The 17,401-nt window shown below is 41.0% G+C and overlaps 1 protein-coding gene across 2 annotated transcripts in view; it reads right to left on the bottom strand.

Annotated features, from left to right (window-relative positions):
* The window catches only part of LOC150065003 (spermatogenesis-associated protein 31D4-like), a 32,818-nt gene extending 17,996 nt beyond the window's left edge, over positions 1-14,822 (bottom strand). Inside the window, exons 1-2 of one of the 2 annotated variants that reach the window (XM_090329579.1) lie at positions 14,663-14,822; positions 12,623-12,734 (exon numbers count right to left, since the gene is read on the bottom strand). In XM_090329579.1, the coding sequence (XP_090185705.1) occupies positions 12,623-12,652 (30 nt within the window). In that variant the 5' untranslated portion in view covers positions 12,653-12,734; positions 14,663-14,822. Of the gene's footprint in view, positions 1-12,613; positions 12,735-14,662 lie in introns of both variants that reach the window. The other variant, XM_090329578.1, reaches the window with a different exon arrangement.
* Between the last annotated feature and the right edge of the window lie 2,579 nt (positions 14,823-17,401).

The following is a 17,401-nucleotide window of genomic DNA, read 5'->3' on the forward strand; positions in this document are numbered from 1 at the left end:
TGTGCCAGTATCACACACAGTTTTTAATATTTTAAATCATGGAATATTCTGAAAAAAAAAAACAAAAACAAAACAACTACTCTCATCCCAAAACCTCAACAAAGACTCCCCTTCCTTTTCCTTTCCTCCGCAACAACTAGCAACTTATTAATCAGTGAGACAAGTAAAGAACTTCAGAAATTATGATGGAATTCAGAAATCACTTCTTTATCTCAGTATTTGTTTTTTAGTTTTGGGGTGTGTGTGTGTGTGTGTGTGTGTGTGTGTGTTTGTGTGTGTGTGTTTCTGGAGATCAAACCTAGGACTTCATTTGCACAGGCAAATCACACATTCTACCACTGTGCACAGAAAGCTCTGATTTTGATATTAACTACACTAATGGTTCAAATGAAATCTTGGCCTTAGGAAAAGAAATCATTTCTAAGAAGTGATTAGAGAAATCTATTGAAACTCCATAGTCTAAGGCTGTGCGGTCTGCCCACAGGACAAAGCAAATCACCTCCCAACATCCATCCCACTTTTCCGTGTTATTTTTAAACCTCATAGTGTCCTAGAGGTTATGAAGAAAAATATGTTCTGGTTCACTGGAAAACCAGTCCAGCACAGAGGTAGAACTAGAGACCCTATGCCATAGATACTCCTGTTCTGCCCACAGAATATACATTTCCTAAAAGTTGGAGCCCATCAATATATCTCCAAATTGTCAAGAGACAAGTTTAATTTTTCTTACTTTCTTTTAGGAGGACTTCTAGGGACCAAAGAATCCATTGAGGCCCCAATCATAATTTAGTAATAGAGAGACTTTTAGATATTATCATGAGCAATAAAACTAATGTTAGAGAACAAGAGAAAACAGGTTCTAACGCTGTCAATTAGCTTTGCAGACCCTTAAGGATGATCTTTTTAAACACTTGAGTAGAGTGGGAAAGTAGCAGTCACTTCACTATCTACATTTCTCACATTAGCATTAGTTGGGAATCATTACAAGCTCTCCAACGAATTTGGGTAATTGTTTTTGTCTAAAACAGCCTCAATTTCAAGAATGCAAAATAAAGCAGGCAATATGCAACTTTTGGTCACCCATTCTACTTATCGTCTAGTGCTAGACACTGAGAACAATGACAAATGATGTGTTGTTCCGAAGATACTCGCACAGCCTTAATAATAAACTATCTACCTGGCCAGTATAAATCCCCACACACTTATAACAGCATACTGACCCAAGTCCACATGTCACTAGATATCCACTCCAATCAGGACAAAGATAAAGTGCCCTATAATATTTGTAGCCTATCAAAATATCCCATAACATACTTTATCTGTGTACTCCATAACACAGACTGTACTCCAGCCCTAAGTCCCCTTATCCTTTCTGCTCAGAGCACACATCTTATCTTTCAGGCTCTGGTCCCACTATCTCACTCCCTCAGGCCTTTGAACTGGCTCTTCCCTTCGCTGTGGGCCTCTTCTTTCCTCCTACTCTAGATAATCTTTTACATCAGCAGCACACAGCCCAGGTGTCATCACTCACATGCTTTCCCTCCTCATGTTCCTGCTATTTGCTACCCTTTACCTAGTATTCAATCTTTGTTTCAGTGTATAATTATTGTATGAATGTTTCTCTATACTTTTATGCTTAGATACAATTAATAACAGTTCACTAAATTTGTGTCTAAATAGATAGATTAATGAATGAATGAATAGCTGGATTTCTATAAATCCATATTCCTTGGTAGTAACCTTTAATAAAGTTATTAAAAGTGAAATTCACTTTGCAAATTCCGACTACAATGTATGCTAGGAATTATAATAGGGAATGAGGACATTGTCCCCATATACATCTACTGAGACAGATGAGTTAACAAATTTTTGCAACATCACATGCAGTATAGCTATGAGAAAGCTGAAATGCTGAAAGATGAAGCAAGACTTACCAATGCCTAGAGGAATTAAAAGCAACTTTTAAGGAGATGTCCTGTGAACTTTTGAAATAAAATGGAAATATACATGACAAACTAATGAGAAAAGGTATTCCATGAAGGACATGGTATGTGAAAATGAACTGTAAAAGCTTGAAGAGCTTACTAGTGCGCAGAATAGCAAACTATTTGGTACTAGTGTGAACCACAGTTTGTGGAATGGGAATGACTTGAAATAGGATGGAAATTATAAGCTGTAGTTAACTATTTGGGGTATAATCTATTCAAGTTAGGAACAAAACAAGTTTTCAACTCCCATTTCCTGCATGGGAAGCAGGAAATGTTTCTCTTACTCTTCTCCTTTTCTTCCTTTATTATACTAAAACAAATCCTTGCTAAAAACTTAACAGAAAAAAACAATTGAGACTGAATGCAATTAAGAAGAGCTAGAGAATAGAGGTTTAGAAAATGGGAAGAAAAAAAATGCCTTCTAAGCAATGATGGAGGTTATTGAGGCATTAGAGATGTCCAGGTTCTAAACAACTTTTTAAAATTATACATAGAATATAGGATTTCCCTTATGTCATTATTAATAACAATCACTCAACTAAAAGATAGATGAGAGAGACAGAGACAGGGACAGAGACAGGGAGATTGTGTATAGATAGATAGATAGATAGACAGACAGACAGACAGACAGACAGACAGACAGACAGATAGATAGAATAAAAGACAGACAGACAGACAAAATATAAATGGCTGGATAGAGAGCCAGCCATTAAATCACCCAACACAAAAGAGAAGCCTGGGTGTTTGCATGTTTAACCATTACCCAAATCAAGGCTTGTATTTTCAAAAATATGGCTAATGGGAATTTCTATTCCACTTGGAGGTAGAACTCCTCATCCTCTTCCCAGCATTGTCTACTTACCTGTCAAGGGATTATGGCTGCCCCAGAAAAATGTACAGCATGACCTTTATTTCCAATATAAGAGTAAAATATGAGTAGGCTAGCTCAGGGAATGAAGCAGTATAGTCAGCAGATCATTAGAGGAATTGAGCACATGACAGAAGGGAAATTCCAGAATCATAGTGAACAGAGAGAGGAACTAGACTCTCTATGTAAAGAAGAAAGAAATTCTGTGCACTTCTTCCATTCACAGCGTGGCTACGGTGATTTCCTTGGATAAAACCCATATGCTTTTCCCAGGTCTCTATTAGTGAAAGCAGTGACTGAGGTCTTGAGACTTGAATCTGGCTACAGAACAACTGAAATTCTTTCAGTACTTAGTTGGTGGGCTTTTCATTGCTAGAAAATACAGAATATAAGCAATGTAACATATGTGTGTGGGGGGTGTACATATAACATACGTAACCCCCATCTGAAAGCATTACACCCCCAATCTTGGAAACAACAACAATCAGGACCTTTTCTGTGCTATTAGTGCATCTGATCCTGAAGTGACCATGCTGTGGTGTTGGAGAGCGGCCCTGCATTTAACCCACTCACTTTTCTTGGGACCAGCTGGGTCTGCACATCACTATCCACAATTGAAGACAGAAATGGAAATGTGGGTGGTGCAAAGTTGGGATATGTCTAATGGGAGCCTTTACCCTTTCTGAAAATCCAGCTGGGCACCGCCTCCAACTGTAGAAATCAAGGCAAAGCCCTTTGGTAGAATCTGCAGCTGTTTTTATTGCCTCCATAGTCCAAGGAAAATAGCTTCACATAATCCTATCTCAGTTTTCACACCTATAATTCATCATAAGTGCTATCTTTGTAGCCTTTTTTTAAAGCCAGTCCTTAAGCTTGAACTCATGCTCTGAGCCTGTCCCTGAGCTTTACTGCTTAAGGCTCTACTACTTTGTGGCTCTCTCTACTACTTTGAGCCACAGCTACTCTTCTGGTTTTCTGGAGATTAATTGGAGATCACAGTTTTAGGGACTTTCTTGCCTGGGCTGGGGTTCAAACTGCAATCCTCAGATCTCAGCCTCCCAAGTAGCTAGGATTACATGAGTGAGCCATCAGGATCCAGCTTGTTAACCTTGTTTGTATATGTTTATAAAACTTGGCTTCACAGTATACCAAAATTATGTTGCTGGTATCAACCTACATTTTAATTGAAGCTTCTTGTTCTAAGGGACAAATAGGTATAAGAATAATCTGGCTTCTTCCACATTTTCATATCTGATTTACCTCAGCTATATTTACAAGATCCTTAGTTGGGGCAGAAGCAATTTACTAGGAGGGGAAGTTCTGTCAAAACCACAACACCTGAAAAGCAAGTATTACTATGAATCTATTGCATCTTTCTTTCCTAATGGTAGATACAATGCTCTTATGAAAACAAGTATTACCTGGGCACTGATGGCTTACTATAATCCTAGCTACTCAGGAAGCTGAATAGCTCAGATCTGAGGATCCTAGTTTGAAACCAGCTTAGGCAGTCTCTTCTCTCTAATTAAACAACAAAAAGCCAGGTATAGAAGTACTGTGAATGAAATAGAACAGCAGCCTTGGAATAAGTGTCATTTTCTAAAAATCTAATGATCTGACAAACTGTATTTTGGAAGAGGAAGGTAATGAGACTGGGGGCCGGGAGCATGACCTAGTGGTAAAGTGCTTGCCTAGCATGCAGGAAACTCTGGCTTCAATTCGTCAGTACCACACACACAGTAAAAGCTGGAAGTGGCACTGTGCCACAAGTAGTAGAGTGCTAGCCTTGAGAAAGCCCAAGGACAGTGCACAGGTACTGAGTTCAAGCCCCAGGACTGGCAAGAAAGAAAGAAAGAAAGAAAGAAAGAAAGAAAGAAAGAAAGAAAGAAAGAAAGAAAGAAAGAAAGAAAGAAAGAAAGAAAGAAAGAAAGGAAGGAAGGAAGGAAGGAAGGAAAGAAGGAAAGAAGGAAAGAAGGAAGAAAGCAAAGAAAATGGAGACTGGAAAATTAATCTTTTCTGTTTCCTAATGGGGACTCAATTGGCACTATCTACCTGAAATCCCTCTTTTCTGCCTTTGTCTGCTATATCCTAGGACTCAATGTATGACTTAGTCCCTTGGGGAAACTTCCCTGGACAATTCCTCCCATCAGGCCTCCATTCCATCTCCCAGCCCAACCAGGCTGAGGTGCCTCCTCCTAAGTACTCATGTGCATGGCTCCACCATATTGCTTTGTAACTGTCTCTCTGTGAAGTCCTTCTGGTGAGCTGCTTTCACTCAGAGTCTAGATATCTGGTACAACAGGTCAGCAGATGCTGTTGCTGCACCACTTATGTCCCTGAGTCATTCTACAGTTCTCACCTCCCAGATGCCCTGGGTGTTGTCGTGAATGGCTTATCCCTCAAGTCTCCCAGAGGAAATAGCCTTGCCTAAGAATGAATGCCTGATCCGAGAAAGCTTCAGATACCTTCCATACCTCTTGGCTCCCAGGATGGACCCCAGGTCACTGAGTTAGCAATGGAGGCATCAGCCCCAATCCCCATCTGCCCATGGCAAGAATGACCTGTATGGTGCAATTCACTCCCCGCAGGGCTCCCAGGAAATCACATCATTGCCTTATTTCTTCACCTGCCCTTTTCTGTTTGTGTCCTATCTTATGACATTCCCTTGCTATGACACTTGTCTATGAATTCCCAATTCACCTTCTGTGACTAGGAAGCATGATCCAAGACCCTTCAAACCTCCATGAAGGTCATTAAATCCTAGCAAAGTTTCTCTAATAATCCTAGAGGAACTGACTGACTGAATAGAGTAGATGTTACAGAAACATTGATGCAGGTATCAAAGACCTAGGCAGATGTTTACAAGGGATGAACTAATTTTTTAAAAAAGGGAATCTCATTCCTTGATAAACAAAAGCCTTGAGTACAGGGAGAAATGGTAGGGACACAGGAAAGTGTATTTGGTCATGAAAACGTTGGAGAGTCTAAAGCAGTTAGACTTAGTCCAGCACTGTGTAAATCAGATCCATAGGCTCCATTAGCCTAAGAGAACATACAGCCCTCAACAATGGATCATGTTTCTTTAGATTCTCTCCAACATGATGGGACCCAGGAGCAAGGGTTAAGAGTTTGGTTCAGGTGCACTTTGGCTACCTATCATCTATTGGTGAGAAGGCTGGCTCTGAAAACCCCACACTGCATCATAGTAACCTGGAGACCTTAAAATTGCACTCCGAAGCTGTGTGTTCAGGTTGATGAACAGGAGAGAAGACTTCATGCCATAGAATTTCTACCACAGATATGGGTGCCTGTGATTTTAGCAGCTCTTTGCAACCTCTGTTGCAGTTTTGGAGCTGAGCAGATGGCAGGGGAGGGCTTAACTAAGTGGTGAAGTTTCAGCTGCAAAAGGCAATTCCTAGAATGACAATTGAGAAACTTATTTCCCCAACACTTAGCACATTGGCAGAGGGTTAGTGGAATTTTTTTTAATGAGGGAAATGAGGCAGTGCATGGGAATCAGAAATCCTAGGTTTGATTAGGTTATGTAGTGGCAAACACTACTGAATCTGATTCTTCAGCTGTGTCTGCTTTTCCCAAGGCAAAGTATCACCAGGCTTCTTTGTGAATTTAATAATAATAAACCCTAACGTGTTGGCTGCACCTGAGATACTCCCAGCAAACAAAGCAAATGTTTAATGCATTTTGAAATTGGCGTCATGCATCCTTTAAGATATTTCAACCCTGCCTGGCACTAAGGATCACTCTAGTTTCCAGCTATCTGTCAGAAACCCAGTAAAGTTGCAGGAGGAACATACTCTTGCCTCAACATTTTTCTCTCATACTAAATAACTTATATGATCCTGGACAAATGAACTTCTCTTACTGATCCTCTTTCTCCAAATGTAAAGTGGAGGGGGTGGCATTGAAGAAAGGACAATGGAAAACTCAAAGGATATCATAAAAATGCAATGTGATTATATGCATGAAAGTAACTGGGTAACTGGTAAAGTTAGATCTTGAATTAGGATCCCATTTTCTTCATTTCTATTATGCCAGAAGTTCAAAAATTGCCATCTCTGCTTTCACTTTAGCTAGTTCATCATTTTTTTTTTGCCAGTCCTGGGCTTGAGCTCAGGGCCTGAGCACTGTCCTTGGACTTTCTCAAGGCTAGAGCTCTACCACTTGAGCCTCAGCACCATTTCTGGCTTTTTTTTTCTATGTATGTGGTACCGAGGAATCGAACCCGGGTCTTCATGCATGCTAGGCAAGCACTCTACCACTAGGCCAAACTCCCGGCCCTAGTTCATCATTTTTTTCCCTTTATCACCAAGCCACTTAATCATAAAGCTTATTTTCCTCAAATTTTCAGCTATCCTTTTCATATATCTATATATATGTATATGTGTATGCATGTATATATACGTATATTCATGTGTGTATATATGAGAGGAAGAAAGTGTGGGGGAAAGAGATGCTTTTTGAGGTTACCATGGGGTTGAGTAGTGATAAATCATCACAAGTTTAAAAAATCTATTTTATAATAGATTTTATAACAAAGTCATTTTATAATAAAGTAATATGTATTTCATGTAGTTTACTGACTACTGTAGTGAAGGTGAAAAGGCAAAACAGTTAAATGAATGTGTTTTCATATGATTTTGAAAGTTAAAAAAGTCACAAGTCAAGCCACCGTGTCAGGGACCATTGGTGTTTGATAGTCACAAACCTGGACTGTATCATTTTGTAATGAGGCTTGGTCACTTTAATTAAACCTAAGTTACTCAAGTTCAACAAAGGTAGTATTGGCTGAGATTATTTCTGTAGCAAATAATAGAAAAGCTACTCAACTGGCTTAAACAATTAGAGGAATTTACTGTGGCTTGTAACTGAAGAATCCATTAGAAATTTCATGGTTTAATCCAGGCATGATAAGAGTTCAGGTTCTGGCTCTATATTTTCTGCAGTTCTTCCAGTTTTCCTATCTATAAGTGTTCTCCTTAGTATGGCCCTACAAACTTATTGTTAGCCACACTCATAGTGGTTTTGTATTCAAGCAGCAGTAAATGAAAGGCTAAGAACCACCATGCAAAATCTTCAAGTGAACTCTGATTGGACCAGAGTGCACAATGTCTGTAACTGGGGGAAATGCCATTCTCTGGTTTAAATCTGTATCAGTCATTGTGACAAGGAAATGATTATTTTTAGTGGTTCAGAGAAATCAGACCCTCAACTGCAGGTCTGAAGATCAAGTGCAACTCCTAAATAACCTTGAGTCTCACACAACTGAATTAGATGTTAAGCAACTCTAAATCCTGCTATGATTAAAAATACTTTTTAGCAACTTAGTGCAGTGTGTTCCTACGTACTTTTTCAAAAATTTCAAAATTTCTTTCCTGATAAACTAACATTCTTTAGCATCAAAGGACGGAGAATCAATTTATTACCAAAAATGTAAGTTAAAGGTATTTGTTTGCTCTCTATTTATATTTGCTCTTATTTTTTTCTCCCCTGTATTTCCTGATAAACTTTGTTTTGTTGTTGTTAGTGGTGGTGGTGGTAGTTTTGTTGTTTGGCTATATTAGGCATTAAAATCAGGGCCTCATACTTGCTAAACAGGTGATTTACCACTTTTCTGTGTTGATTATTTTTCTGATAGGGTCTCTAATTATTCTTGGACAAGTCTGCACTGCAGTCCTCCTAGTTGTATTTCCTTTTGCTGCTGGGATAATAGGAATATGCCACCGAGTCCAGAAATTGGTTGAGATGGAGTCTGGTGAACTTTTATGTCTGAGGCTGGCCTTGAACCATGAACTGCAATTTCTGCCTCCCAAGTAGCTAAAACTGCCAACTTGAGCCATTCTGCCAAATGCTTGATTTCTTTTTCTTACTTTATCCTTCCTTTCATTTTCTTCTTTTTCTCCTCTCAATGTCCTTAATATATACAAATATAACAGAATGCCACCATGAGGCATTCCTTGATATTTCCCATTTTGGTGGAGGTGAAAATGCCTTCCCAGAGACACAAGCATGGTAAATTGCAGCCACGCTCACCTATCATCACTCATCCCCCAGGAGAGAAAGCTGGATGGAAATTTTTCCATGGGTTAATTCATATGCAGAGATAAGTGGGATACTCTCACTGAGACAGGCTTAGAATTTGTTCACTCAGGTTCCACATGTCAAAAGAGGAGGTTGGTATCTTAATCCCAAGCTGGGCAATACCAAGGTCTACAGTCTCCGAGTCTGTAGGAATTAGGAAGAAAAGAATAAAAAGACTGCACCTTTCCACTGCTGAACCCTAAGCTTTGGGTCAAAGTTGAGTTAGGGGACAGAGAGGGCTTGAAGAAAACCTTTAACATATATGCAGGATGGCAAGGGTTTTCATTTTTTAATTAGGCTTCCTAATACCTAGAAATATAATTCTTAACATTATCCAAAAATATCCTTACTATGCGGATTTCAAAAAATGAGAAAGAAAAGTTTAAGATAACATTGTTTTAAAATTAGTTGTAAAAATATCTCTTAACATTTTATATTGCATTTGTGTGTGTGTGTGTGTGTGTGTGTGTGTGTGTGAGTTTTACACTCTCAAGAAGCTCACTTGCTCAAAACTGGCAAGCTACTATTTGAGCCATGCCTCTAGCCAGGCTTTGTGCTGATTAAATGGAAACAGAATCTCCATGACTTTTCTATGTTGGCTGACTTTGAATTGCAATGCTCTGGATTTCAGATTCCTCAACAGATAGGATTAGAGCCATTGAGCCACCAGTGCCTGGCTTGCATTGCATTTTTAACATGAAAAGAAAAGTAGTTTCATATTCATAGTCTATTTTTGTTTATTTCACAAACTTAATATGTGAATCTTAAGCATTCCATGTGTTTATGACTCTGAAAATACCAAAATAAGAAGCTCAGTACTCCAGAATCTCAAGTGCCAAGGTGCTTTCTAAAATGAGATCCTGAGTTTGATCCCATTTAATCTATTCCTTGTTACTACGTGCACAGAAAAAAAAAAAAAAAACAGAAGTGGTGCTACAGTTCAAGTGGTAGAGCACTAGCCTTGTGAAGGCTCAAAGACAGTGCCCAGACTCTGAGTTCAAGACCCAAAACAAGAAAGAAAGGAAGAAAGAAACAAAGAAAAGGAGGGAAAAAAAGAGGAACAGAGAGAGAAAGAAAGAAAGAATAGAAAGGAAAAGAAAAGAAAAGGGAGAAGGAAAAGGAGAAGTAGTAGGTGGCGAATGAGAGAAGAAAGAAAAACGGAAGGAGATCCACTTCGGAGTGACCTGAAGCAGATGGCGAGTGGTAGTCTCAGACAGCATAGATGCTTCTTATTTAGGCAGATGTAAATGATGAGTTCAACCAGAGCTCATCTTTCCACACTGAAAAGTGAGAGTGCAAGCTTTCTCCAAGGCCACTGTTGCTGCTTGGGACACTGGTGATGAGCATCTTTCTTACTATAATGGAGGGGACCGTGACAGTCTTAACCTGGGCTTCACATCCTGATTGCATTTGAGGGAGCAATGAATTTTTGAAAATCAGATTGTGCTTAACTGTGATGCACCTGAAACCTTTCCTCTATTTTTAATGTGTGTGAGAAGCCTTGTAAACCACCATGGATTAATGGGGTTTCCCTACTCTGTTTACATGAATCTTATTTGTGACTGACAATCCAACACTTTTTAAATATTGCACTCTGAAATTCTTAGTTGCATTTTTGAAAGAAAAAAAAACACTCTATCTCTGCTTTAAATCTTAAAGCCAATTTCCAATAGACTTAACATATTTACTGTTTCATTAAAAACTGTACCATTTAGCCAAGCATGGTGGCTCACACCTATAATCCTAGCTACTCAGGAGGCTGAGATCTGAGGACAAAGGTTCAAAGCCAGCCCTGGTACAAAAGGACCTGAGATTCTTATCTCCAATTAACCTCTAGAAAATGGGAAGTGAGACTTGGCTCAAGGGTAGGGTGTTGGCCTTGAGCTGAAGAGCTCAGGGACAGTCCCCAAAAAAACCTGTACTGTTAAATGCAACCCATTACAATGAAATGTTAAGTTTGAAAATTTATAAAGGGAGGAAGAAAAGGAAGGGGAAGGAAAGGAAAGAGAAGAAAGGGCAGGAGGAAGCTCACTGCTTCAAGTAAATGTCTAAGGTAAATGAAGCGACTGTTTACAAAGCCATGGGTGGGACTAAGGGGTACCAATGCAGCCAAAGATGACAGAAGCAGAAGATCAGGTGGTCTTTATCACCTTTCCATCCCTAGGTCTGCAGAGAAAGGGGAAGGAGTAGTTCTCCCACTCAAAGAAAATAGAGCTGGAACCCTGGACACTGGTAGACAATGAAGAGAAGACACAGGAGATAGAAATAGGCTACAACTCTTTAGAAATAGTAGTAAATAGTAAATGTTCAGCACACACATATGACAAATTTGTATGTTCTAGAAAATGTAACCATTATGTTTAGAATATAGAATTTTCCCAATGAATCCCTTGGGAAAAAAATTCCCTTCAAGAAAAAAAAAAAACAAGGGTATCAATGTATGTGAATTAATGCACCTTCTATCTGGCAAATATAATGTAACCCTTCTATTAATTACAATAAAAATATATGAAGAAAAAAACCCTCAGGTCAAGGAGATCAGTGTTGAAAGTGCAGAAATGTATTTAAATACAAATGATTTGTAAGTAAAATGATTATGGATAAATATATAATAGGAAATAGCAACCAAGACAAATCTCAAAACAGAAGGCTGAGAATGGAAACAATATAAACTACAACTACAGGCTACAAACTTCAGGCTCACTTCACCCCACAACTAAAAGGGGATAGTTGCCTACCAGTAAAGTTTCCATCCTTAAACTATTTTGCTGTGTCTATCAGGCCTTCCATAGTATATTTTCTAACATCTTGGTGTTAATGTGGATGATCCATACTTCCAGGTGAGTAGAAATCATGGGGCATGGTGAATACGACTAAAGTATATTATATACATGTATAAAAATGTAAAATGGGAACCATTCTTTTGTACAAATAATATATATCAATACAGAATGAGGGAAAGAAAACCAGGAAGATTTTTCCTTCTTAGCATCTCAATAGATCATTTTCCCTTTGGCATCATTCTTATATTAGTGAACTTGGAACACAGGACCCTAAACTTTCTAGATGATTCTTTTTTCTGTTGGGTAGAGCTGCACCACTAAGCTTCTCTCTGGTCCTCTATACACTGCACTCTGCTGGGAGGGGGGGGAAAGGGGGAGGGGGAGGGCAGAATTAGGGCTTCAACACAGGGTCTGGGTGTTGTCCCTCAGCTTTTTCACTCAAGACTGGCCCTCTACCACTTGAGAAACCGCTCTATTTTCAGCTTTTTAGTGTTTAAGTGGAGATAAGAGTCTCATGGGCTTTCATGTCTGGGCTCACTTTGAAATGTGATCCTCACATCTCACCCTTCTTAGGATTACAGGGATAAGCTACTAGCCCCTGACTTCATTTTCCTCTTTCTAACTCAACACTGTTTAGAGTTCTGTGTTCTTCTATGGCTGTGGCAAACTTCTTCCCTAGCTCCCCTCCAACACCCCCCCACACACCCTTACATTCTAAGAAAACCTTTCAAGATACAATTTAAACCTTATCATCTCTTAATTACTAATCTCATTTCCCCTACATACTCAGCACCCCTAGTCTGACCAGCATAAACATCCGCTCACTCATCTGTCATCTGATCCTTAGTCTGCAACTTTAGAATGGGCCATATTACCTGACTCACAGTCAGTTGTTGATACTGTATATTCCACATTAGACTTTATCTCCTAGAGGCAGAAATGGTGCCAGCTGTCATTTTATCCTCAGAAGTAGAACCAGAAGGTACATAATTTATGCTGAAAGAAAGAAAAGAACAAGCCTTTAACTTTCATTTCTTGCCTGGAGAGCAGGATGTCTCTCTCTGTCTCTGTCTCTCTCTCTCTTTCTGTCTCTCTCTCTCTCTCTCTCTCTCTCTCTCTCTCTCTCTCTCTCTCTCTCTCTCTCTCTCTCTCTCTCTCTCTCTGCCTCTCTCTCTCTCTCTCTCTCTCTCTCTCTTCTCTCTCTCTCTCTCTCTCTCTCTCTCTCTCTCTCTCTCTCTCTCCTCACTTCCTTCCCCCCTTTTTTGTGCGGGTTCTGGGACCTAGGTATTTCCCCTTAGCTTTTCTGCTCAAAGCTGGTGTTTTGAGATACAGCTTCATTTCTAGCTTTTTTCTGATAAATTGGAGATAAGAGTTTCATGGTATCTCATACCTGTAATTCTAGCTACCCAGAAGGCTGGAAAGTCCATGAGACTCTTACCTCCAGTTAGCCACCAAAAAACCATGAGTGGTGCTGTGGCTCAAAGTGGTAGAGCACTAGCTTTGAGCAAAAATCACTCAGGGACAGCAACCAGGCCGTGAGTTCAATCCCCAGGACCGACCAACCCCCCCCCATACACACACACACACACACACACATATTCATTCATTCTCATGGACTCTTCTGCTCAGATGGCTTAGAACTTCAATTGTTAGATTTCAGCTTCTTGAGTAGTTAGGATTACAGCCATAAACCGCCAGCACCCAGCTTGCTTTCCAGCCTGAGGTGTGGATACTCTTCTCCATTAGTAATTATTGATGCACATTTACACAACTACCCACCAGAGAGGATGGGCTTTCCCTGAGCTCTAAAGTAACGTGTGAAAACAAAAGGAGCACTTTGAAGCACTAAAGGCTTAGATTTAAATTCTGGCTGCAATGCCAAGGGTAGGGACAGGGTAAAGAGGTTGAAGTGTTTACAGTGCAAAACTTAAGGCCACCCTCAAGACTCCCAGGGTCTGCACAGTTCTGCCCTCCTCTATTACAATCTCCTTGGCTCCTCCTTTCCCTCGCTGGGTGAGGCTGTTTACTGGGCTCCAGGGATGAACAAAACACGAAAGCTTGCCCGGCCTCCATGGGAAAATACTCCATAGGAAAATAAGGAAACAGAAAATCAGACTCCCATTTTCCCCTGGCCAAGAGAGGGAATGTTCATTCCAGGACCTTCAGTGGAGATTGAAGGCCCCCTCGTCATGGGGGTGTAGGTGTTGGGAGCTGCACCTCAGGAATTGAAGGGTTACAAGAGGAGGGGGAGGGTATACTCAGGAGCTGCAGCACTAATCCCAGGTGCCTGAGCTGATGGGGACACTCCAGGGGCTTCGGTGGGGAGGTGGGCATACCAGAAGCCTACAGGTGAACTCCAGCTGACGGGAGAGGGTGAACCCCTGGGGTAGGAGGATGGTCTCCAGAGCTTGTGGGTGGACCCCAGGGGCTGATGGGTGAGCTGAACCCCACCGGTGGGAAAATAGACCCCAGGGGCTGGGGATGGGCTCCCGAGAGCAAGTGAGTAGTCCCCAGATGTGGAAGGCTGGACCACTGGGGTTGGGAAGAATGGGTGTGTGCACCCCATGAGCTGGTCCAGGAGAGGTCCAGGAGCGCAGATGGTACACCTGGAGAGGTCCAGAGAGCACAGAAGGTACACCTGGAGAGGTCCAGGAGCGCAGATGGTACACCTGGAGAAGTCCAGGAGCGCAGATGGTACAGATCTAGTCGGGGGTTGAGGGAGGGAAGCGGTGGAGGGGTGGGCAAAGCCTCCTGGTGTGAATAAAAGCAAAGTCTCTGGTAATGGAGGCCTAGAGAGAAAGCGGTTGCTCAGTGGAGGTGCGGATCTCTTCCCATCTGGGGGTCCTGCAGGGCCTCTGGGTGGTACAGGAGGCTTCTCCATCTTGAAGTGGAACTGGAGGGAAAACCGTGGGTCCAGAACTTGCCTCCTGTCTGATGGACACCGGGAAGGCGAGGGTCAGCCTCCCTGTAGGACACAGCATAGGCCATGGGTGGACACAGCCAGCATGGGGCGCCAAGGCTCAGTGCCCGGCCCACAGGCAGGCAGGCATGGAGCGGTGGTGGAGAGTGACATCCGCAGCCTGGGCCAGAGGCCTCACAGCCAAGGCCTTCCGGGCACAGGCACAGGCAAACATGGCCGGCTGAAGAACTGTTTCCGGGGCAAATGAGGGCGGGACTTCTCGTGTGCGCATGCGCAGCTTGTCCAGTGGCTGAGATGAGCATTCACAGGAAAGAAAAGGGAAGGAAAGACTCCTGGGCTGTTGTTGTTGTTGTTGTTTGTTTGCTTGTTTTTGAGGGGGATATTTTTTTAGGGAGGGGAGCAGTTCTTTTGTTTTGTTCTGTTTTAATGCCAGTTCTGGAGGTTGAACTCAGGACCTGGGAGCTGCCCCTAAGCTTTTGGCTTTACCACTTATGCCGCATTTCCAGTTCCAGCATCTTTTCCCTGGTTCATTGGAGTTTTTTCACTCCAAAATTTCATCAAATACCTCACCTCGCTAATCGTCATCATCGTCATAGTAATAATAACCTCCGTATTTACTTAACAGTCACTTTCCATTCACTTTCCTCTTCCATGTAGGGAAATCAGCAAAAATCTTGTCTCAATGAAACAAAACCTATGCGGTTTACATAATACTGAATAACTAGCTTGTTCCAAGACTCCCATTTGAAGAGTTTCATATGAATTGATTTAAATCTCACAATAACTCAAAGTAGATGCTCTTATCTCTAGAAAGGAGCTTATTATCTTTATTCTCTAATAATCAGTTTTTCATCTGAAAAAAAAAATGGAGGAAATACCAATACATTAACTATTTCCAGAGTTATTTAAAGGCATTGTTCTAGGTCAGGAATAGTAAATAGGATTTATCTCTAACCAATTAGGAGAGACTTCCTGTGGAATACAGGAAATGGATTTCTGGAATATCTGTAGTGGGCATGGAAATAGGTGAATAGGCATAAATAATTGATTTAGCCTCTCTCCTAAACAACTGAAGAAAAAAAAAAGTACAACCATGAACTCTGTCCAGCCCAGAGGGGAACAACAGTTCAATGATTTAATGAGGGTACTTAGCAAACCCTTAAAAGCAGAGGTACCGATTGAATAGTAAGTCAAACCACACACTGGTGGCTCACATCTGTAATCCTAGCTACTCAAGAGGCTAAGTTCTGAGGATCACAGTTTGAAGCCAGCCCAGATAGGAAAGTCCCATAGCAAAAATAATTCTCAGGGAGAGCACCCAATCCCTGAGTTCAAGGCCTAAGATGAACACACACACACACACACACACACACACACACACACACACACACACACACAGAGCAAATCAAATGAAAGGCAAGTCAAAGGCTCAAATCTAAACACTGCAATTCATAAGTTTATCTTGAAAAAGTGTAACTTTTCTCGTTCCCATTTCTTCTTTTGTAAATTAGAGAATAAATCCAAGTCAAAGACTTCTGATGAAAATAATAGAGGATAATAGGATTAAAATACTAAATATAGTATCTGACACCTATTAAGATCTTACTAACTTTCAAGAAAGTAAAATCAGCTAGGCACTAGTGGTTCACACTTGCAATCCTAGCTACTCAGGAGGCTGAGATATGAGGACTGAAATTCAAACCCAGCCCAGGCAGGAAAATTCATTAACCACCAGAAAACCAGAAGTGGTGCTATGGCTCAAAGTGGTAGAGTACCAGACTTGCAAAGAAACTCAAAGACAGCTCCCAGGCCCTGAGTTCAAGCCTCATGACTCACAAAAAAAAAAAAAGGAAAGAGGAAGGAAGGACGGAAGGAAGGAAGGAAGGAAGGAAGGAAGGAAGGAAGGAAGGAAGGAAGGAAGGAAATCATATACAATATTATACCCAGTATACAGTTATATTGCAAATTATATAATAATATATTGCATTGTATTTATACTTTGTACATTACATTATATTTATACTTTTATGTTTTATAAATTAATATGTATGTGTATATATATTGATTGATTGATTTTTAGAAAAAGCCATTCCATCGTCTGTACAAGACACAAATACATACAACTGTATGTATACCAGTAGCTTCTATCTGTATAGCTACTCAGGAGTCCAGATTCCAGTCAGGATAGAGATTCAAAGTCAGCCTAGGCAGAAAAGTCCTGAGACTCTGTCTTCATTTTTTAACCAGCAAAATAACAGAAATGGAAGAGTGGCTCAAGTGGTAGACAGCCAGCCTTGAGCAAGAAAACAGCCAAGCGAGAGAGTGCAAAGCTCCTTAAATTCAAGGCCTTGGGCCAGTCTGGAGACATGGTAACATCATTTATTTAAAGCATCTAGCACAATACTTGTAATCCACAAATATTAGCAGACTTTAAATGTTTTTTCTCGTTGCTTTATCATTCCCCAGTGACTCTGATTCCTCAATCTAAGCAGGATCTCAGAGACATGGAGTGTCAACAGGAACCAGGAGAGCCCAGACAGCTAAGGACACAGCAGGGCTGGCCCTCAGAGGAGTCTGGGGGGTGGCGGGGGGAAACGCTGTAGACACCCAACTCTGTTGCCTAGCCTGGGAGGTTCCCAGCGGCTCTGAGACTGTACACTTCTCAGGGTGCCACACCCTAGATGGAGTACTGGTTTAGTTTTTAGACAATTTTTCTTAAGGAAACAATGCCTACTTTCTTTCT

Source organism: Megascapheus bottae, chromosome 3 (assembly GCF_031878675.1).
Source record: "Megascapheus bottae isolate mThoBot1 chromosome 3, mThoBot2.hap1, whole genome shotgun sequence".
NCBI lineage: Eukaryota > Metazoa > Chordata > Mammalia > Rodentia > Geomyidae > Megascapheus > Megascapheus bottae.